This window comes from Podarcis raffonei, chromosome 7, assembly GCF_027172205.1.
Source record: "Podarcis raffonei isolate rPodRaf1 chromosome 7, rPodRaf1.pri, whole genome shotgun sequence".
NCBI lineage: Eukaryota > Metazoa > Chordata > Lepidosauria > Squamata > Lacertidae > Podarcis > Podarcis raffonei.
This window is the reverse complement of record NC_070608.1, coordinates 81,790,475-81,813,024: the sequence shown is the minus strand read 5'-3', so window position 1 is coordinate 81,813,024 and position 22,550 is coordinate 81,790,475. Positions and strand designations below refer to the sequence as shown.

Here is a 22,550-nt window from a genome sequence, read left to right as displayed (position 1 = left end):
TATCATATCTCCTCTCAATCTCCTCTTTACCAGACTAAACATATCACAGATCAGGGAAAAGTTTTTAGCATTAATCTTCTGTTAGTGGAAGGGACGTGGGTGGCGCTGTGGGTTAAACCACAGAGCCTAGGACTTGCCGATCAGAAGGTCGGCGATTCGAATCCCTGCGACGGGGTGAGCTCCCGTTACTCGGTCCCTGCTCCTGGCAACTTAGCAGTTCAAAAGCACGTCAAAGTGCAAGTAGATAAATAGGTACCACTCCGGTGGGAAGGTAAACGGCGTTTCCGTGTGCTGCTCTGGTTCGCCAGAAGCGGCTTAGTCATGCTGGCCACATGACCCGGAAGCTGTACTCTGGCTTCCTTGGCCAATAAAGCGAGATGAGCGCCGCAACCCCAGAGTTGGCCACGACTGGACCTAATGGTCAGGCCCTTTACCTTTACCTTTACTCTGTTAGTGGATTGCCAGGAAATTACAAACTTCAACACTACTGTAAGAAAAAAAGAGAGAGGATTCTCTACAATTTCAACCTTGGTTGTTTTCTTCCCATGTTTAGATTAAAGCCAGAGAAGCTTGAAAGAGAGCTTGATGCATATTCAGGAAATACCAAGAGAATGAAAGACAAAAGGGTCAGTCTCAAGGAGTTTGCGGAATACCTAGAAGTCCCAGTTTCTAACACATTAGAAAACATGTTTGCACTTTTTGATGAGGTAAGAAATATGACAATCTTGAAAATGCTAAATAACCACTTTTATTATTTGAATCAAGGCCTTGGGCATTCTTTAGTAAGGAATGCAGTTTTCATTTGTGAGTATGGTTAATATAGCTGTAACATAGAAAGTACCTACTTGTTTATGTTATGAACAATAGTTTCGGAAAAGTGATTACTAAATCCAGAAGGTATTGTGTGCATGCATTTTGCCTGCTGTGTGAACATTTGTAGTCTGAAGTTACGCATCCTATTGGCTGCTGATCATCATTTTTACCATGGAGAAATGTAGCACAAGGGATACATGGTGACTATGACTTACTTTACAAATTAGACTACAGCTTTCTATATAAATACACATATATAGCAAGCATAACATAGTGTTACATCAAAGAGAGGATACCAAAATGGCAATTGAATTAGTTCTTATCAATGAACCACCCTGTGCTTCTTCAGACCTCTGCAGTTTGAAGGAGAGAAGGGGTGGCATATGAAAAGCTCTCTATAAACATCCACATGCGAGAACTATTTGAAAGCCTCATGTTTCTTTTTGAGGTTTTGACAATCAAGGGCTCAAAGGGTTACATTGACTGATAGCACTATAGAGCCAGGTGATTGGCAGGTGGGCTCTCTGCCCACCAGAGGTTGGGAAGAGAAAGATCTGGCCAGAAAGGGTTCCTTGCTGTAAAACAACTGAGAAATATAAGATGTTTCAAAAGTTCAGAGGAGTAAGTCCCTTAGTTAATTGCAGACGAGCTGGTATTTTAGCACTAGCTTGTGGTTCGAGGACCCGATCCCCGCGTAGTGGAATGAAAACACACGGACACGTGATATAAGGTTAATGGGCAAGAAAAGGCCACAACTTTATTGATTACAGCAAATGAAAAGGTATTGGCTTAGGCATTGGATCACGTCAGTTGACTCCACCCACTCGGAGAGGGGTGAGTCTAAAAGGGGGGTTTATTCACCAGTAGGTGGAGCCTGTTGATGCTAATCCAACTATAAGCTCTCCGCTGATGTCACCGAGGGTCGTGCTATGGACCCCCCGCCACACAGGCATCGGACAGAATACACAACCGCTGGATTCCTTTAACAGAATACAGTGGTGCCCCGCTAAACGAAAAACGCGCAAGACGAAAGGGCTTTCCGATTTTTTCCCCGCTTCGCAAGACGAATTTTTCTATGGGGTTGTCTCGCAAAACGAAAAATTTTTCGGGGTCTTGCGGTTTTTTTGCCTTTTCTGAAAGCCGCTAAGCCGCTTATCTGCAAATTGCCGCTTATCCGCTAAGCCGCTAAGCCGCTTATCTGTCAATTACCGCTTATCCGCTAAGCTTTTAATAGCGGTGCTCCGCAAGACGAAAAGCCCTGCAAGACGAAGACACTCGCAGAACGGATTAATTTCGTCTTGCGGGGCACCACTGTACCCAAAATTGAAGGCGTAGGCGATGGCCACACCTAGCCCTTCCACACATCACAAACACTCGTGATGGTTGGGCGCTTGCCCGTGGGCGTGGTGCACCAGCCAGGTGAGTCGGTGGCAGGGGGCTAACGCCCCCTGCTTGGGGCGGAGCTCGGCTCCCGCCCACAACCCCCCCCCTCATTTGCAGGAGGAGAGGCTTTCTTTGTTTAGAAATCTTTGTGCAGAAACCTCCATGTGAGCTCTTTTTATGTGTACTTTTCAGAATTTTCTTTTCTTCAGTGTGTATTTTCTATGAAACTGGTAGTACAGTTTTGTTTCTTTCTTTTTTTAACAGAAGGAAGGTGGTCTGATTGACTTAAGAGAATATGTAATCGCTTTGTCAGTAGTCTGTCGGCCATCCAAAACCTTGCAAACGATACAGCTGGCTTTTAAGGCAAGTAGCAGCTTTTATTAAGATGGTTTGTTGAAAGCCATTTCTTAAAACAAAGCCCTTTTTTCCCTTTTCCTTTTTTGGGGGGCAAAACAGGTCAATTCATTACAGTGACCACAACTTCTCCGCATCCATTGTCATTACTGGCTTTATACAAGTTCTGTACAGTTGTTGTTGTTTAGTCGTTTAGTCATGTCCGACTCTTCGTGACCCCATGGACCAGAGCATGCCAGGCACTCCTGTCTTCCACTGCCTCCCGCAGTTTGGTCAAACTCATGCTGGTAGCTTTGAGAATACTGTCCAACCATCTCGTCCTATATTGTCCCCTTCTCCTTGTGCCCTCCATCTTTCCCAACATCAGGGTCTTTTCCAGGGAGTCTTCTCTTCTCATGAGGTGGCCAAAGTGTTGGAGCCTCAGCTTCACGATCTGTCCTTCCAGTGAGCACTCAGGGCTGATTTCCTTAAGAATGGATGTGTTTGATCTACTGTACAGTAGTCAGCACCTAACGGTAGCCATATTCACTCGCATGCATTTTGACCCACAAAACACAGCAGCAATCTGTTGTGCCCTGGTTTGTTTTTTTCCAAATCTGCAAGCAGGTGCAAATTGCTGCCTACGCAGGCAAATGGGTAAGAAAAAAGTAGCCTGCATGCTCGTCACTTGATGAAAGCAGCATCAAGCGACAACTTGTAAATGTGAGTGAGCCATCACATATACAACACCGCAGAGACATCCTTTCTGGTAATTGTGTTTTATTGTACATTGATGCTTTATTTTATGAACTGTGGCCAAAGAGGGGCTAACAAATGGGAGAGTGCTACTTGATGATACCTCAAACTTAATGTTTATCAGTAAAGTTAATTCACATATTCATCTGTGAGTCATTAAGCACCGAGAAATCAAGTGATGTACGTGAAAGCCAAGGTTTGTGTACCTTTTGAAAGCGCTGGATTTCCTGAGCTCAGTATGTCTGAAGGACCACCTTTTCCTGCATGAGCAACCCCTTACCCTAAACACATCTGGGGTGATCCTGCTCTGGATGTGGCTAGGTCTTATTTTTATTGCAAAATATTTATGACCTGCCTTTCTGTCCACCAGGACCACCAAGGCAGCTAGCAATACACAATACTGGCAAAATGAACAGTTCCCACAGAATAAAAGAGGCAGTAAATCAAAAGAACTCAAGGGCATATGAGCATATTAGCTCCCCGATGCTCTCTAATCCCTCCAGCACTCAACTCTATTGTGGCATCACACCTGTGGATTGTGTTTCCTTATGCTGGCCCACCACATTACAGCCTCAGCAGAATTTAGGTGACAAATGAAGTCTCCTGTATCCGTTGCAGTGATGATGCATGATTAGTCAGTTTCCTGCAGCAGACCTTGAGAGAATGGGATTTTAACTGGTATTTAGTAATATGGTTGGCCTTTGTATTTTTATGTACTGTAATTCCATATATTACCTTGAGTACTACTTTTCGTGGAGAGGCAATTGCATGTTTGATGATGATGGTGGTGGTGATGATTTTATTTATTTATACCCCACCCATGTGGCTGGGTTTCCCCAGCCACTCTGAGTGGCTTCCAACAAAGTATTAAAATACAGTGGTCTGTTAAACGTTAAAAGTTAAAAGCTTCCCTAAACAGGGCTGCCTTCAGATGTCTTCTAAAAGTCTGGTAGTTGTTCTTCTCTTTGACATCTGGTGGGAGGGCGTTCCACAGGGTGGGTGCCACTACCGAGAAAGCCCCCTCCCTGGTTCCCTGTAATTTGGCTTCTCACAGACAGGGAACTGCCAGAAGGCCCTCAGCGCTGGACCTCAGTGTCTGGGCAGAACGATGGGGGTGGAGACGCTCCTTGATTTATCTAGAAGCCAATCCCCCACCTTTGCAATACTAGGGTGGCTGTTGTTGTTGCTATTATCATTATTGTTTATTCAGTTTACATCCTGTCCTTCCTCCCAAACGAGCACTACATTTGCACGACTCGAAACAGCTTACATCAATTAAAATACTGCTTCCACAAAAGCAATAATATTAAACAAAGCAATTTAAAAATAAAAACAGGCACAGCAGATAAAACCCCAAAGAGAGCTTACAATATAAAGCATCCTATGTTGGCAAGAAGGGGCTCCAAACAAACCTCAGAGGTCAAGGTATTCCATAGCCTGGGTGTGGCCACTAAGTGTGGCCCTTTTTCTCTTTCTTTATCTGTTTCTGAATAAACCAGGGGTAGGTCACAGTGAATGCCCTCTCTGCCAGATCTTAGACATTGGGAAGGCTGGTACAGGAATAGGCGGCCCCTAAGGTATCTAATAGGGACACGGGTGGCGCTGTGGGTTAAACCACAGAGCCTAGGACTTGCTGATCAGAAGGTCGGCAGTTCGAATCCCCGCGATGGGGTGAGCTCCCGTTGCTCAGTCCCAGCTCCTGCCAACCTAGCAGTTCGAAAGTACATCAAAGTGCAAGTAGATAAATAGGTACCGCTCCGGCGGGAAGGTAAACGGTGTTTCCGTGCACTGCTCTGGTTCGCCAGAAGCAGCTTAGTCATGCTGGCCACATGACCCGGAAGCTGTACGCCGGCTCCCTCGGCCAGTAAAGCGAGATGAGCGCTGCAACCACAGAGTCGGCCACGACTGGACCTAATGGTCCGGGGTCCCTTTACCTTTAAGGTATCTAATAAATTGTATCAATAAACGTATTTGCTCTTGGGCTTCAGCGAAATTTGCAAACTCTAAATGGAAAATAAAAGGTGGCGTTAGAAGATTTATTTGGCTGGGAGGAAAGTGTCAAACAGAGGCCCTGGGAATGTGTTTCTTTGCTACTGCAACAACAACAAATCATACGTTTTAATTTTTCACAGATGTATCAGTCAGAAACTGGAGCTCTAACAGAAGAAGATTTAGCTTGCATTTTAAAGACTGCCATGGGAGTTTCAGATCTTAATGTGTCAAACCTTTTCAGAGCTATAGATGTCGACAAAAGGGGGGAAATTACATACGGTGAGTTCCGTGCTATGATTTTAGAAAGCCGCAGACAATGGGAAACTTTTGTGTGGCGGCCAGGCATGTCCCACGGAAAAGAGCAGCTGCCTGGGGCAAGTGTGACAGGTTCCTGGCCTGAAAAGCCTGTCAGTACTAGATAGTCTGGCTCAATATAAAACAGCTTCCTGTGTTCATTAATGGGCTTTCTGGAATGTCTGTATATGGAGCATTATTATTTCTTGTTTATGTGCTATACCTTTTCCTCCAGCTTGTATGGTTGGCACCCCCTTCACCCCTTTGATCCCTACAGCAACCCTGAGAGATAGTGCATGGCCCAAAGAAATCCAGAGAGCTTCCAAGCCAAATGGAAATTTGAACTTGGATCAGTCCAGTCCTAGTGCAGCACACTAACACGGCCCATGCTATGGTTACCAGTAGCTAAAGGTTCCATTCTGTTCTATGATCAGTGACTTTATGCTGCAGTGTTGAGCGCTGTGGTCTAAACCACTGAGCTTCTTGGGCTTGCCAGTCAGAAGGTTGGCAGTTCGAATCTACGTGACAGGGTGAGCTCCCATTGCTCTGTCCCAGCTCCTGCCAGTTTGAAAGCACACCAGTGCAAGTAGATAAATAGCTACAGCTGCGGCGAGAAGGTAAACAGCAATTTCCTTGCTCTCTGGCTTCCGTCACGGTGTCCCATTGCACCAGAAGCACTTTAGTCCTTCTGGCCACATGACCCGGAAAGCTATCTGTGGACAAACACCGGCTCCCTTGGCCTGAAAGCGAGATGAGCGTCGCAACCCCATAGTGGTCCAGGGGTCCTTTACCTTTTACCTTTACCTAGTGTAATAAACCAACCTGTCAAGAAAAGGCCAACATGAACAAACAAACAAACTATAGCTTAAAGCTCAAGGAAGTAGGGAGGGGAGGAACATAGTGTAGTTCTGCAAATCATTTTGAGTTGTTAGCAAATGTTAGTGTTACTCAGGGAAAACCCATTGAAACTAATGAAAATGACTATCCTGTGTCAGTGGGTCTACTCTAAATATACTTTAATTGGGTCCAACCCTTTGGAAAATGCTCTTAAAGTTTGGCATGGGAGACTTAGTAACTAGTAGCCTACTTAGTACTTTTATTGTCTTGCAGTCTTTCTTGATTTTGTAAGTAAAATGTCAATTTTAAAACGCTTAAAATGTATGCTTGCTTTTATTAATTTCTAGAGGATTTCCACAAGTTTGCCGAAATGTATCCAAACTTTGCTGAGGAGTATTTATATCCCGATCAAATGGAGACTGATAGCTGCCCTGCTCCTAACGGTTTCTGTACAGACTTCAGCCCAGAAACTACTGAAGACAGAAGAAATCACCTGCAGAAGAAACTGAATTAATGTTAACAATTCCAGCGTCCTCTTCTGGTGAGAGGAGCGTGTCCTGTCTTGGGCTCGTCATAGTCACACAACTATGTAATCTGAAGTATGTGAGGGGTGTGTGAGACAGAGAGGAAAGTGTGTGTGTGTGTGTGTGTGTGTGTGTGTGTGTGTGTGTGTGTGTTTGTGAGAGACAGAGAGAGAGAGAGAGAAGATTTTGCTGCATTAATGAGCATCTTCAGACTTCCTGTTTGGAAGATCTTGGTTTTTTCCATCTGCATCTTGGAAAGTAAAGAATGTAAATGAACTTTTAATTTGTGTACTTAAAAAGAAGATGCTTGCATATTTATATTCCATTGTTTAGTTCCATGTACAAAGTGTCCTACAAAGTGTGCATGTGTAAAGAATACTGTAGCTCCTATGGTGTTAAGTGCACTTCGGTGATTAGTGTTATTCCTGTTTAGGGAATTGTTTGGGTTCAAGTTCCGCTTTCCTTCTTCATGTGAAGACACAACTATTTACTGCTGACTGTGGTCACTGGTCTTCTGAACAAGGCTAGCTCAATTTAGCCCTTTTGTTTTCATTTCAGCAAACAGTTAAAGGAAGAAAAGTATGCAAAAATATTTTTAACTAAGGAATTTTTAAAATTATTTTTCTTGTAAGAGGACTTTTTTGCCATTCAGTTCATGGTAGTATTAAAAATTGGAAGGGTGCGGTTGTTCCCTGGGGTTGTGTGCATTCTGTGCTAAAAGCATGAAAAAATCTGTACCAAGTAACATAAATTCAAAGAAAACTGAATTCCAAAGTTTATATAAACTAGATAAACTTCCACATTATATATAGTTCTGCTTTTCCTGAATGTGGGCAATGACCAAAACAACTAAATAAATGAGACAGGTGTGAGAGAGACTGAGGCCCAGTGTGATGTAGTACTTGAGAGTGTTAGCCTAGCGCCAGGAAGACCTGAGTTTGAATCCTGGGTCAAATCACAAAGCTCACCAGTTTACCTAGGGCCAGTCACACCTGCCTCACAAGGTTGAGGAAGGAACCCTTGAGTTCCTTGGTAGAATGGTGGGATACAAATTGCCCTGACCTCTGGAAAGTCATATTATTCCCACTATAAAAAGCTGCTGAGATTTCATAGCCCACATACTTTCACGTTTATCTTAAGGGCCAGAAATGTTCATTAAAAAAAGAAAAAGAAAACCAGAATTCTCAGGATGCTGAATACTGCCCTAAATTCAAATTTATTTAATTATTGGATATGAACACAGAACACACACAGCCCTGGCCATATTCCTGCCTTTTCTGTTGTATTTCACTTAGGGTTTTCTAGCAGGGGATAATTAAACAAGGTATATTTTAAACAGCTTCAATGGATTTGGCTTTTTGTGCACAGAAACAACACAATGCATAATGGAGACTGAACAGGCATAAAATAAACCATTTTTAACACCAGAAAGGCATCAGTTCTTGTGAACTGCCCTGAGACCTGTGGGTACAGGGAAGTATACAAATTTAATAAATAATAATAAAATAGTCCCTCATAATCACCCACAGATATAATAAGATTTGGTTGTACACATTTTCAGAAAGAACGCTTGGTAACACCTGACTCCATTTTTTTTTACTATCCCTGCCGTAGTGACTCTTTCATTGCAAGACGCTTTTCAAATCAATGTATTGCCTCAAATGGTCACAAAACCTCATTGTTCTAAAATGTGTTCTCCTACAGTCCACAGTTTTTCTACAGTTAAAAACTGGACATTAAAAAAAGATATGGTATAAATTACTGTATTACATCAGCTTTCTAACCCCCTTTTAATGTATACAGAGATCAAAAAGAAGAGGAAAAATGGAGGCGTTTTATCTATGAATCTGCTTGCTTCCAAAATGCTGTTGGGATCACATAATTTTGAGCAACTATTTAGGTTGTTAATAGGTTTGGAAGAGAATTTTTCCCTCCTCAAATCAAGAAGTTGCACACATAGTTTCAATGAGACTTGCCATTATGTCAGTAAATGGTATTCATCTGAACGGTGATTCTCCATGGCCTGAGAACAGTCATTGGTTGGGCAATGGCTCCAACTTGGGAACAAAGACAGGAGCGGAACTTCAGAGAAGTAGACAACTCCCACAATCCAGTTTGCAAACTTGTTTTGTTATCAGAAAATGGCAGAATCCTTGGTCTGCATCAAAGTAGCCTCAAGTTAACAGAGCATTGAAACCTGATCAAAAGTTAACCTGAATGGCATTGTGCCCTATCTGAAGACGAAGAGAAGAAGAGTTTGGATTTGCTATCCCGCTTTATCACTCCCCTTCAGGAGTCTCAAAGCGGCTAACAATCTCCTTTCCCTTCCTTCCCCACAACAAACACTCTGTGAGGTGAGTGAGACTGAGAGACTTCAGAGAAGTGTGACTAGCCCAAGGTCACCCAGCAGCTGCATGTGGAGGAGCGGGGAATCGAACCCGGTTCACCAGATTACAAGACTACCACTCTTAACCACTACCACTACACCACACTGGCTGAGCAAAGAAGTGGGGGATTTTTGCTAGCTTTTCCTCACTGCAGTACTGCCTGCTTTCTGGACTCCTAAAGCTACATCAAACTACAGGGAAGTGAATCAGCTTTCTTTTGCTACAAAGCACTCCACCATTTAATTTCCTTTGCCATTGCAAACACATATGCATGCCGAAATTATACAGGTCTAGTTTCAAATGTGTGAGTTTCCTTTTACATCTCATTTATTCAAATGTCAATTATGTTGTCTGAGAGTGCAACATTTTTTTTCTGGCTTTCCATCAAGAAAAGTCTTTAGGGTTGAAAAGTTTGCTTGGTGAAGGCAGGGCACAAAGCGCTGGATAGCAAATCGATGCTCATTGTCACTTTCACCAACGACCAGTGGACTTGAATGTACTAATCCTAGCATTGCACACCCTATCACTGAAGGCTTGCATCCAGCGTAATTGCCACTCCTGGCAGGGAGACCTGTACTTTTGAATCCAGGGTCCACCCAACACATGGCCAGCAGAAGACAGCAAGGAATGTGCACAGGAACGTGTCTGTTATAGGCTGTTGCCCACTGGAACAAGAGAAGTGCTAATTGAAAGCAGTGATAGTGATGTTTGGCCCAGACTGTGATTTGAGCCATGGGCATGCAGAGGTTGAGGACTTCTTACAGGAACATTACACCTGCCTTTTTGAAAGAGGCCAGAACCTTGATCTTCAAAATGTAGTCTCGAGAGAGCAACATCATACCAGTGGAGGTTTCAAGAAGCATTCCAAGATGGACCAGCTGTCCAATCAGACAGGTGATTCTTGCCTAGGTTTACAAGGAACCCCTAGGTCTCCGGCCAAGGAGGAGTCAAAGCTATGTCTCAGTGGGCCCAAGTCAGAGTGGTACAGCCGATAAGGAGATTGCGCTGGAAGCAGAGGTGAACCACCAAGGCAACCATACTCTGTGTGGAGGTCTGAGGTGATGTAGCCAAGTAGAAAGGAAGGGCCCAGTACTGAAGATGATTCTGGTCAAATGAAAACTACAGGTACTTCCTGTGATTACAGTGAATGGGGATGTGCAGCTATGTTTCCTGAAATCTATGGGCACTAAGAAATACAGTGTTTGGATAGAATCTTAGGTGGAGGCCAGAGATTCCATCCGTAACTTCTTGTAAGCGACCCACTGGTTCAGGAACTTGAAATCTAGCAAAGTCATCCAGGACTTCTTTGGCAGCAAATGAATATTGAATGGGTGGGGAACCTTATTTGTTCTGAGCCAACATTGGCAGTTGGGTAGGACTTCTCACCTGTCAGTCACGCATCATTATGATGTCACGTAATTGACAGTGTCCCGCCCACTTGTCAGAATTCTTATGCAGGGATTATGGAAGTGACAAACAGGGGGAGGAAGAAAGAATTGTTTAGCAAGCAAAGGCAATGCAGGAGTTCTCCTGAGCTCTGTCTTTGCTTGCAAATCATACTTGTCTCCTCTGCCCCCACAGGGGAAGGGGAGAAAGTTGCATTTTGCAGCAAATACAGGATTGCAGGAGAAGTATTCAGCTGCAACAGGGATGAGGGGAGAAAGAAACCGTGTGAGAGAAAAACCTAAACTGCACCAGAAAAGATAGAAAGAATGCCACAGGTAGCTGGGGAGGAAATAAAGAGACAAGATAACGAAGAAAGGAAGAAGAAACCAATGAATTATAATCCTGAGGAGACTAAATGAATGGGAGCTCTAAGGAACGCATCCTGCTTCAACAAAGGTCGGAGCAAACAGGATTGTTTGAGGTGCCTGCTTCTACCAAGTTCTTGCTCCTACTATTCCCCACCAGGTGGAACTGTTTCCCAAGCTGTGATCTTCTCAGGTCATGGAAGAATCTCCTGGCTTTTCATTGATCCATCTTATTTCCCACAAAGCTTCTCACTCTCTGATCTTGCCTTTCATATGCCTGGCTGCACATCCAGCTGCCACATATTTCCTCATCCTCCACTCTGGGTGCTTCCAAACTAGGGTTAACTCTAGAATTGCCTCTTTTTGCCCACTCGCTGTTTGTCAGGCATCTGCCATTAAAATGGTTGTGCTACCTTTTCTGTACTCATTCCATTTCCCTTTTTGGAGCTCACAAAATCCCAGCTTTTGGAGGGGAAGGAGCAAAACAGCAGAGCAATCTCTAGCCTTAGAATACCTTCGTATTTTATTAAATTTGTATACCGCCCTTCCTCCAAAGATCTCTGAGCAGTTCACAGTATAAAAATTACAAGATTAAAACACAAGGCTACTCTTCCATCCATTTCAAGAGCTGTAGATTTGACATGTGCAGTTAGGTTACCATCACATCACATGGGCACACCTTCAGTGTTACTTTTCCAGTTGGTGCCATTTTAGCAACATGGGTTGTCGTTTTTTACTCTTTCATTTTGGCGCAGTCTTTTACTTCCAAGCATTTTAATGCATTTGTAAATTGTGTGTTTAGGTCCATTGTTACAACTCCATTCAGAAGGCTGTTGTGATGTTCACGGTTGTGGACAGAACATAGCAGGGTACAGACATAGAACTGTAGAATTCTAGAGATGGAAGGGAACCTTAGGATCATCTAGTCCAATCCCCTGAAATACAGGAATACGCAACTGTCCCATACGGGGATCGAACCTGCGACCTTGGTGTTATCAGCACCATGCTCTAACCAGCTGAGCTATCCATGCAAACTGTTCTACCCCTTAAAGTGTAGGAACCTAGGGGCAATGCTGCATGTAGAAAAGCAGTGATTGAACAATGCTAAAAGTAAACACTAGCGGTGTGAAAGCTCCCATTGTGCCGTGTGATTTCTGACTAATACACAACATGCACCATATGAAATGCTATGGGAGAATGCCCCTTGCCTGTGAATGACTAGAGCAGATACTTGTCTTCTCTTGATGGCAATTCCATGAAGAATAGAAACATCATCATCGTGTTTTTAAAAGAGTAATTTCATTCTGAAGAGATATCAGACTTCTGGTTTATTTACATGCCTGCTCAATTCAGAGACTAATTTTCCTATTCATTGTGGGTAGAGATAACAGAGCCTATACGAAGCCTGAAGATTGTGCAAATGGCCCTATTGAAGCTGGTGGGGTGGTGTATTTCAAAATTGGGACCAAAGAACCAAGGACACTTTTGTTGTCGTTAAGAGCTGTTATGATCACTTCAGTCCAGCTGCTGCTAGTGGGAACAGCTTTCGATACATTTCAGCTTGTTTGTGGGATAATGACCATAATATAGAGTCCTACTTCAGTAAGTTAAGTGTCAACAGCATTTTTATACTGCCTACTGTCATTTAAATGAATTTTAATGTGGGGATATTTTTTTCATAACTTTCAGAAGCATAAAGGTTTTTACATAGAGTAACGCCAGGAGCTGTTGTGCTATCAAGTTAGGTGTTTTTTTGTTTCGTTTTGTTTTGTTTCGCTATTGATCCTCTTCTGAAGAATTGCTTTAACCTCAGCAATCTCCAGGTCTTGGTAAGGCATGTGGAGAAGTAGGTGCTGTAAAGAACAAAAACAAAACAACCCTGTAATCCTCCTCATGGAATGCCTTTAGAAATTTCACAGGTAAATTCCATATAGAGTCTGGAATGTGTAGTATCTTTTATCTGAAAATTAGGTGGGTAAGATGGGATTAGGAAAAAGGCAGACAAAGGCTATTTTCAATAGGTTCCCTATGCTATTAGCCCTGGAATGATGCCTATTCTCCCGTCTTTCCCACTTTGCCAAATTTATATAGGAATATGACAGCATGTGTAATCATTTGCGTAAATTTATCTTCGTACGATCTCAGCCAACGTGTTTCATGTGAATTTGGGTCAAGTGAATTGCATTAGATCCCACTTCTTGAATTTGAAGGATTAGGTTGCAGTGCTGGAGACTCCCATTGTTCAAGGCGCATTTTGCAACAGGGAATTTCATTAGCGCGAGCAGTTTCTCAGCTCTTAGCCCCTTCCCCATGATATTTCAGATTAAAACTGCAGAGTGGAATGAAAGGAAGACCTTTTTCTGCCTCCCCGTTTCCAGCTACTCTCTGAAAACTGGAGAAGAGACTTCCTTAAGAATATTAGGGAGGTGGGCAGGGGAAGGACTAGACCAAGTGAAAAATGAACATAATATTTTAGCTGCAGTTCATCCATTTTCAGCTTTGTATTCTTGTTACTATAAAGTGCACCTAGACATTCCGCTGTTGCACCATAACCTAGGTTTATGGTGCCATTTAGCTCCTAGCTTTCATATCTCAGTTTCTAATACTGTTAGATTGCCTCCTGAAAGCAACAGGTTTTAGAAAAAAACCTGGTTTTAGAACCAGGTTTTAGAAAAAAACCCTCAGAGTTCCAGCTACCCTGAGAGTGGGGGGGTGGTTCCTTGCTAATAGTGTTCTCTGAAGTGTCGATCCTTAAGTAGCCAAATTAGCACTATGCAAGCACAAGATGGGAAGGTTGCAGGTATAGAAGCAACAGGAACCTAAACTAGGGTGTAGCATCCTTACTGTCTACAGAATGCTCTGCATTTGTGGTGGAACCGAAAATTGGGATGGGTGGGATGGAGTTTAGGAAAGGGTGTCGGTGGCAGAAACCCTGAAAAGGAACATTCCATCCTGCAATGTTTTTTCGGAGGTCCAGCTCATAGTTTAAAACTCTGTAATGAGCTGCCAGTGCCATTCTTCAGCAACACACTTCATCTCATTCCTTCATCCTCCCTCCCAAATCTCCTGTTAGCTTCCCTCGGTTCTCTCCTCCAAAGGTCTGCTGGTTAAGCTCTTGGGTTTTTTTCCTTTGTCTTTGGTTTAGTTTTTAAAAGCACCAAAGCTCAGGCTTGCCTGGGAGCCACCCATTCTGATCGGGAAGGTTGTTGCCTTCATACCTTGTGTGTGAGATCTGGTTACGCTTGCTCTCTTTATTACTGTATTCCTTCAAATGTCTGTCTTTGAATAAAAGCTCTCAAAGCCGACACCTGGTAAGCTCTGGCTAAAATTAAGCAGAGCCCAGAGAAAGAGCCTTTGGGTTAAACAATGAGGGGCTGACATGGTTAAAAAAAGCATTTTGCAGGGAAGTTGCAAGCTGGAATGTTTTGTGTGTCAAGGGTCTGCTGTACATATTTAGCTGGTTTGCTTGTGATGCTTAAATCATGGTCTAGCACTTTGTGCATGAGCCTGGGCGAGTCTAAGCGAAGTCTCAAGCTTACATACTCTCCTCTCCTCTTCCTCTCACACGGCTGGGAGAACTTCTTCTGCTATCAGTGTTCTGGTGCACCATGATGTATGACCCAAGAGCCATGATTGAAAGGAAACTCTGGATAAGTTAAGCCAGCTAGCATCATAAAGCATGGTTTGAAGTTAACTTGGCTTTAAACCACAATTCCCAGTTCAAGCATAACAACAAGCCAGCATTTGTGGAAATGGAACTAAGCATGGCAAAAGTTCTCTTGCCTGAGCCAGTAGGAGGGCTGAGCTTGTGTACCAATGTGCATAGTGCTAATTGCAACTTACCGTATTTTTCGCCCTATAGGACGCACCGTCCCATAAGGCGCACCTAGATTTTTGGGGGGAAATAAAGGGGAAAAAATTATTTTCCCCCCCCCAGGCGCAGGGCTGGGGTGGGGGAGGCCCGAGCTTCCCCCGACCCCAACCCCCAAACAGGCAGCTCTCTGCAAGCCGTGGGAGCCCAGTGCTGGCTCCCGCTGCTTGCTGAGAGGTCCGCGAAGCCTGGGCGCACTGATCTCAGTGTGCGCAGACTTCGGCATGCTGGCAACTCTCCGCAAGCAGCGGGAGCGCTCCTGCTGCTTGCGGAGAGGTCCGCGAAGCCCGGGCGCGCTGATCTCAGCACGCGCAGGCTTCGGCATGCTGGCAACTCTCCGCAAGCAGGGGGAGCGCTCCCGCTGCTTGCAGAGAGGTCCGCGAAGCCTGGGTGCGCTGAGCTCAGCGCGCACAGGCTTCGGCATGCTGGCAACTCTCCGCAAAGCCTGGGCGCACTGAGCTCAGTGCGCGTAGGCTTCGGCATGCTGGCAACTCTCCGCAAGCAGTGGGAGCGCTCCCGCTGCTTGCGGAGAGGTCCGCGAAGCCTGGAGAGCGAGAGGGGTCGGTGCCCACCGACCCCTCTCGCTCTCCAGGCTTCAGCGAAAGCCTGCATTCGCCCCATAGGACGCACACACATTTCCCCTTCATTTTTGGAGGGGGAAAAGTGCGTCCTATAGGGCGAAAAATACGGTAGTTTTTGGCTTTCTGTTTTAAAAGGGCACAAACTTAGATAGCTGGGGCTTCGTTTAGGTTGTGTGGGAGTCATGCAGTCCTGATCTGTCCAACCTTGGCAGCTTCAAGTTTAACAGTGGAATAGAATTCAGTGGCTCCTTTTGAGGCATCAGAAGAGTTTCCAAGCATGGCTGACATTTAAAAACACTCCTTTCCAGGCAAAGCTATAGTGAAATGGTAACTGAGACACAACTGATCATGTTTGCATATTTATTCTGTATGCATCATTTATTCTTTAAAAAAAACACCATATAACAAGTGTACAACATGACCACTTCTTCATGTGTTACATGTTTCCCCCATGATCAAAGGGTAGTCCTAATAAATTAGTACTTTGCTTTGTAGTAGCACAGAAGACTCACTGTATCTGGAGTCAGAGGCATTCAAATATGGGAATTTAAGGTAAAATTGTGCAATACAGCTGTCTGCAAAATTAACTTGAGGCCTAACTTTCTGTAATTTTATCAATGAAATCACCAGTGTGGTTTATCAAAGGAATCTCAGTGTGCCTCACATATTCTTCTATTTCAGATTGGGGGGGGAAATGATAAGGACAAATAATTAGATGAATAAGTCAAAATATGTTGCATCAACGTTTTCCAGTTATCACAACTGAATTATCTAATTGCAAGGTTACAGTGCAAAGTTACTGTGGCATCAATTTCTCAAACATGAAAATATCTATTTTACTTCTCTGTATTAAACATAGTTGTAAGAACACTTTGTTTTCAGATCAAATCCATTATCAGATGCTTCCCCACTCAAGCCTCTTGCTAAGAACATTATCAAACCAACTGAGGTAAACAAATTTAGGGAAGATTATCTCACAAAATGGAAGGATTAAACTGCATTCACTGCCCTTGCCTTCCTGCTATTTAATTAGAGGCTTGCTGCTTAAGGCAATAAATGTCCAGATAAAAGTGTGCCAGTGGCAGTTCGTGAGGACAAACTTCAGTACTTCAGAACAGGGAGGAGTAATAGTTTCTCAACATTTCTAAAAGGGCAAAACCGGTCTAGGATGAATTTCAGAATTTGGATTTGACTTTTGCTCTCTGATTTAGAAGCTAGTTGCTTTTCAGACAATCAAAGCTGATCGACATTGACTCTCATTGTGGTTTCTCATCATTGTCAATCAATAAAATCTGCAGAAAATGGATTCCTTCCTTTAAAAACAAATGAGCAAGGATAAAACTTTTAAAATATCTGTTGGTTTCTATTTTGAACTTGCAGTTTCTGGTTCAAAATAGAAATGTTTCCCATGCTAAAGAACTCAATTGGTTTTTTTTAAAAAAATATTTCTGTACTTAAAAGAAATGTAAATATAGGTTTTCTGTCCACTGAGCTCATTGCAACCCTTTTATTGATGTCTTCTTCATTTACACCTCTTTTTGGTGCTGACATCTAAATATTATGGACCTCATCGTGGACCTCTTACAGGCCCCTACTGACCTGTATGGCTTTTACACATTCTACCCCACTGAATAACCTCTACTTCTGGTGTGAACAATAATTGTCTATGCAAGATTAATTTGAACCATAGTGGAATTGTCATAGATCAGCACCAATGAGTGTTCTGAACAAGTTATCCCGCCTCCTAGTTAAGAGTTTCAAATATACTTAGTCCAGCAGCTTTCTCCTTTTGTAAGGGTTTGACATCAAGCTTTTTACATGGTAAAGTTTTCTTGAAGTCCTGCATTTTTTGCTCCTCCTGGTCACATGAACTTTTCATGATGGGTCATCTGTAGTCTTTATAAGTCTTTATAAGATAGAAATTTCTGGAGGAAAGGTTGTGTAGAATTCTGTCACAAGGATACCCTTGCCGCCTCTCGAAAATTCAGAGAAGTGGGGAGCATTTTAATACTTGGCTTAGTGCATAAACTGATATTTTAGCAGCATGCACAGTGCATTTTTGAAGTGGCTACGGCATGGTCTCTGGTCATCCCTCTCTAACCTTTCTTTTCAAAATTCGGTAATGAAGTTCAGTAGTGCTTTTGGCACCAGCAAGCCACTATAAGCTTCCCAAGCGTCTCGACTATTTGACTTCAATGGCTCTAATATCACATTGCAGCACTGAGGCCAACGGCCAAGTCTAAAGAGTGATGGGGAATCCTGAGCTCATATTCTGGGTTGTAAGGCGGCTGTGGGAGCATCCATCTTGAATCTCTTTTCTCAGACACTGCTTTTATTCCAAGTCTACCTCCTTTTCTGTAGGCATCTGTGTTGTCAGTTTTACTGTTGCTGAAAATGAAGAGGAAAATACCTCTGCTAAAATAAAAATATGGGGCCTCATCTTTAAGCCTATAAAGGTTAAAGGACTCAAGTGATGTTTAGAAACTGTTCAGGATCCAAATAATTTCATCACTACTTCCACATTTATCCAGTGGCCTCTGGACTCGTGTTTCTTAGGCAGCAGTTTCTACCCGCCTCGTGCTGTCTGACAAATTGCTTTTGAAATTTAGAGTTTGTGATATGATATTAGTTAGGGCGGGAGTCTTCTGTGCATAGGGAACAAGTAATAAATTTAAGTCACAGCCATAATTTCGTTTTTCTAAAAGCATCTAATGTAGAAATGGGACCAAAACTGAATCAAACAATGTCCATGCTGACAAACTGCTAGAAAACAAAATATCTGACTTTACAAGTCATTTCTAAACATGACATGTATATTTTTAATTCCTATCAAACATGAAAAATGTCTTTCGGGTGATGCAAGTGTAAGAGTAAAGCTCTTAATATACATATTTTCCACATATCTCACCTTATACTGTGAAAATCAATCTGTACACTTCGTGAAGAGCAGAAGTATAAATAAGCCAGCATTAAGTTTGAACTTTCTAATTAAAAAAATGGGAGAACAAATATTCTTGTATAGATAAGATTTCACAAGTAATAGGATACATTTAAGATGTCAGATTGCTGTAGCTGGTGAAACGTTTTTGTGTTCTGTTTACATCGACTACTGTTTTTTCTATGATTATTTTTAGGGGAGTAAAAGCGTTTTAAAGTAATAATTGTTATACCTTAGAACTTTAATATGTAACTAGCTCCTCTTAAACAAGCTCTGAAATTCATAATTTAAGGACCAAGGTAACTACATTTGTGGTCCTACACATCTACTAGCTTTGTATGAAGTACTTTATAACTTAAAAGTTACAGCAGTTTATTAAACTATCTCCAAGATTGTTGCAGTGGGGTCATTTTCTATATCTTTTTGTATCTCCTGATATCTACATAGCCATTATGGACAAAAATTATTTGGGGGGGGGGCTTCAAAACATTGAACCATTATTTGATGTTTTTAAACCTTTTAAAATTATTGTGAATACAAAATCAAACTATAGTGTCCTGTTTATATATATTGTCTAGCATTACTACATTTGTGATATTATTATTTTTAACATAATTAAGTTTGGAGAAAAAATACTAGTCTCTTGAACAGGTCAGTTTGGAGACTGCTTTGCTACTGTGATATCCAATGTGGACCACTGCCTAAAGGTGAGGGGGAACGGGACTCTAATTGGACCAATAACCTTTGCTGATATGACAATACCTTTATCCTATTTGTGCTGTTTGATGAGGAAATTAATGCGTTTGACTTTAGTAGCAATTAAATCCGCGCTGTGGTCTAAACCACTGAGCCTCTTGGGCTTGCCAATCAGAAGGTCGGCGCTTCAAATCCCCACGACGGGGTGAGCTCCCGTTGCTCAGTCCCTGCTCCTGCCAACCTAGCAGTTCGAAAGCACATCAAAGTGCAAGTAGATAAATAGGTACTGCTCCAGCGGGAAGGTAAACGGTGTTTCTGTGCGCTGCTCTGGTTTGCCAGAAGCGGCTTAGTCATGCTGGCCACATGACCCGGAAGCTGTCTGCGGACAAACGCCGGCTCCTCGGCCTATAGAGCAAGATGAGCGCCGCAACCCCAGAGTCATCCGTGACTGGACCTAACGGTCAGGGGTCCCTTTACCTTTACTTTACTTAAAATCAGCGATATACATTCCATGTCAATCAGTGCTACTGAATCAAGTTTTTCTGTGTTTAAAGAGAGATGAAATAACTCGGGGGGCAGTTTTCTAATGCTGTATCTTTGCGTATTACGCATGATGTATTGTACTGATTTAAGCTAAGAATCCTGGAACCAACATTTCTGATACAGAAGTACCTTTTCCACTTGAGTTTCTGTTGTGTACATGTACAAAGGCAATTGTTGTATGGGATTAACCATAGTTCAAACAAGAATATACTTTGCCTAGCTGGATCTACAGTCACTTGTTACGTCAGCAAATAAATGCTTTCGATGAGGACAGTATATCAGCTGTTACATCAGCACAATGATGTCATGTAGCCATTGCACTGGATTGGAGTGGAAGCATAGACATTTATCAGTGCTGAAATGTTTCATTTCATTGTCTACGGAAATCATCTTTCAAAGAATGTTACTTTTTTGTACAATGTCTCAAGTTTATATAGTCTGACTGTACCCGATATCAGTACTATTCACCAATTTCCTAAAGGAAATACCTCACTTTGAGCAATCTCTCTTTTTGTAACTGTCAAGTGAGTGGAATTCTGTGTCTTCATTACTGATTGTAAAGTGCTATAAACTGAACCAAGCCAAGGAACAAAATAATAATGGCTTTTAATGGTTTACCGTTATGAGACATGCTGATTTCCTTAAAATAAATCTGGTGTTTGTTTTTAAACATTAGGAAAGTGTCTTATTTCAAGATTTTGTCTGTGCACTATAGAATCACTGCTCATTTTGCCTGGTTGGGTTTTGTCCCCCCCCCCCTTCTGACCGGCTTTCTGTAAGCTGAATTTTTAATATGGAGAAAAATTAAAAGAACAGGGGACAAGCAAAGTATTTGGCTTTCATTAGTATTTTTTATGTTGTATTGGGATGTCTTTTTAAGTGGGCCACCAAAAAAATGAGAAAATGGGTAGTAGTCTATTGGTCTATTCGGAATATCACTTAGTTGACATTAACGGGCCTAACTTAGTTGAGTTTATCAATTTCAAATGGGTCTACTTTGAGTAAAATTTAGTGGCCTACCACCCTATGTATGGGGAGCTATTGTATATTTGGTAGGATTCTCATTGTTCCACATCAGCGATAAAAGGGAAAAGGAAGGCACAAGTTAAATCGTGAAGACGTATGTTTCTGATCTCAAGATCACAACACAATCTGCTGGTTTATTTTAGTGCACATGCACCCTGTCCATATTTGCAGCAGAAACTGCTAAATGGGGAGGGGGTTACTTCTTGGAGGAGAAATGATCAGTTTATATAGATTCATTTGTACAAAACTAGGCATGAGTTCTTGCAAGTGAACACAAAGGTGGGACCTGGTTCTAAGCTGTCAAAAATATTTCATCATCTACAAACACCCTAAAACCAGTGCTTTTCTTTAAAAAATGTTTAGGGGTACTCTCATTTTGACTCAAGAAAATCTCCATTTTATAGTTCAAATCGGGGAAAATAAAGACAGTAAATGGACAAAAGTACAAAGATTCACAAAATGTTTAGGGGTATGCGTACCCGTTTCCCCCCAGAAAAAAAGAACTGCCTAAAACTGCTCAGAAATTTGCACCGTCCATTCCTGCAACAGCTGCTGGAATGTTCCCTGGATCGCTTTTACCATGGCAATAGCACTGCGTGCCATTTGAAGAGCAGTGCAGTTTTGCACAGGAAAGCAACACCACAATAACCATGTGACCAAGTTATATAGGAATATACTTTATTTAGATGACATGGGGGGAAATAAATTGAGGTGCACAGTAAAATCATTAAGCTTCCATAAAACAGGTGCCAGAATATTGTGATTGTGGGAGCCTGTCTTCATTTCAACAGAAGCAGCAGTATTTCAACTTGCTGGTGCCACTACACACTAGGTCTTCCTTTGCATATAAACTAAACAGATGGAGATAGCCAAGTGGGAAATGGAGTTATACAAGCCACTGAATTTTTGGACGATTGCTGCAGGTGCACATCAAAGCCTGTCTTTATACTCTAAAATCTTGCTTTGAAACAAGCAAACCTTGTTTGAGATGTCATCTGTTTTTAAGGTCACTAGATTTGACAGCCCATGTTCCATCAGACGCCAAGATGCGCGTGGGCGTAACCTTGTCCACAGACACACAGGTGGAAAGGGAAGAAATAACACCTGGTGCGACATAATCCTCTCCCCTCCACCCCCCCAGGGCGAGCATTTAATACTTCTTCTTGTTTAGTCTTTTAGTCGTGTCCAACTCTTCGTGACCCCATGGACCAGAGCACGCCAGGCACTCCTGTCTTCCACTGCCTCCCGCAGTTTGGTCAAACTCATGCTAGTAGCTTTGAGAACACTGTCCAACCATCTCGTCCTCTTTCGTCCCCTTCTCCTTGTGCCCTCCATCTTTCCCAACATCAGGGTCTTTTCCAGGGAGTCTTCTCTTCTCATGAGGTGGCCAAAGTATTGGAGCCTCAGCTTCAGGATCTGTCCTTCCAGTGAGCACTCAGGGCTGATTTCCTTAAGAATGGATAGGTTTGATCTTCTTGCAGTCCATGGGACTCTCAAGAGTCTCCTCCAGCACCATAATTCAAAAGCATCAATTCTTCGGCGATCAGCCTTCTTTGTGGTCCAGCTCTCACTTCCATACATCACTACTGGGAAAACCATAGCTTTAACTATACGGACCTTTGTCGGCAAGGTGATGTCTCTGCTTTCTAAGATGCTGTCTAGGTTTGTCATTGCTTTTCTCCCAAGAAGCAGGCGTCTTTTAATTCCGTGGCTGCTGTCACCATCTGCAGTGACGGGTTTTTAAAGGGCCAGCAGCGCCGACTTCCGCCCCGATATCCCGAGAGCGGAGGGGAAAGGCGCGAAAAGCCCTCCCCGCTCGAGCCCG

The 22,550-nt window shown here is 42.8% G+C and overlaps 1 protein-coding gene across 1 annotated transcript in view; it reads left to right on the top strand.

Annotated features, from left to right (window-relative positions):
- The window catches only part of LPCAT1 (lysophosphatidylcholine acyltransferase 1), a 44,521-nt gene extending 36,899 nt beyond the window's left edge, over positions 1–7,622 (top strand). Inside the window, exons 11-14 of the mRNA XM_053397220.1 lie at positions 554–707; positions 2,461–2,559; positions 5,418–5,556; positions 6,756–7,622. Coding sequence (XP_053253195.1) covers positions 554–707; positions 2,461–2,559; positions 5,418–5,556; positions 6,756–6,922 — 559 coding nt within the window. The 3' untranslated portion in view covers positions 6,923–7,622. The remainder of the gene's footprint in view (positions 1–553; positions 708–2,460; positions 2,560–5,417; positions 5,557–6,755) is intronic.
- Positions 7,623–22,550: the final 14,928 nt, after the last annotated feature.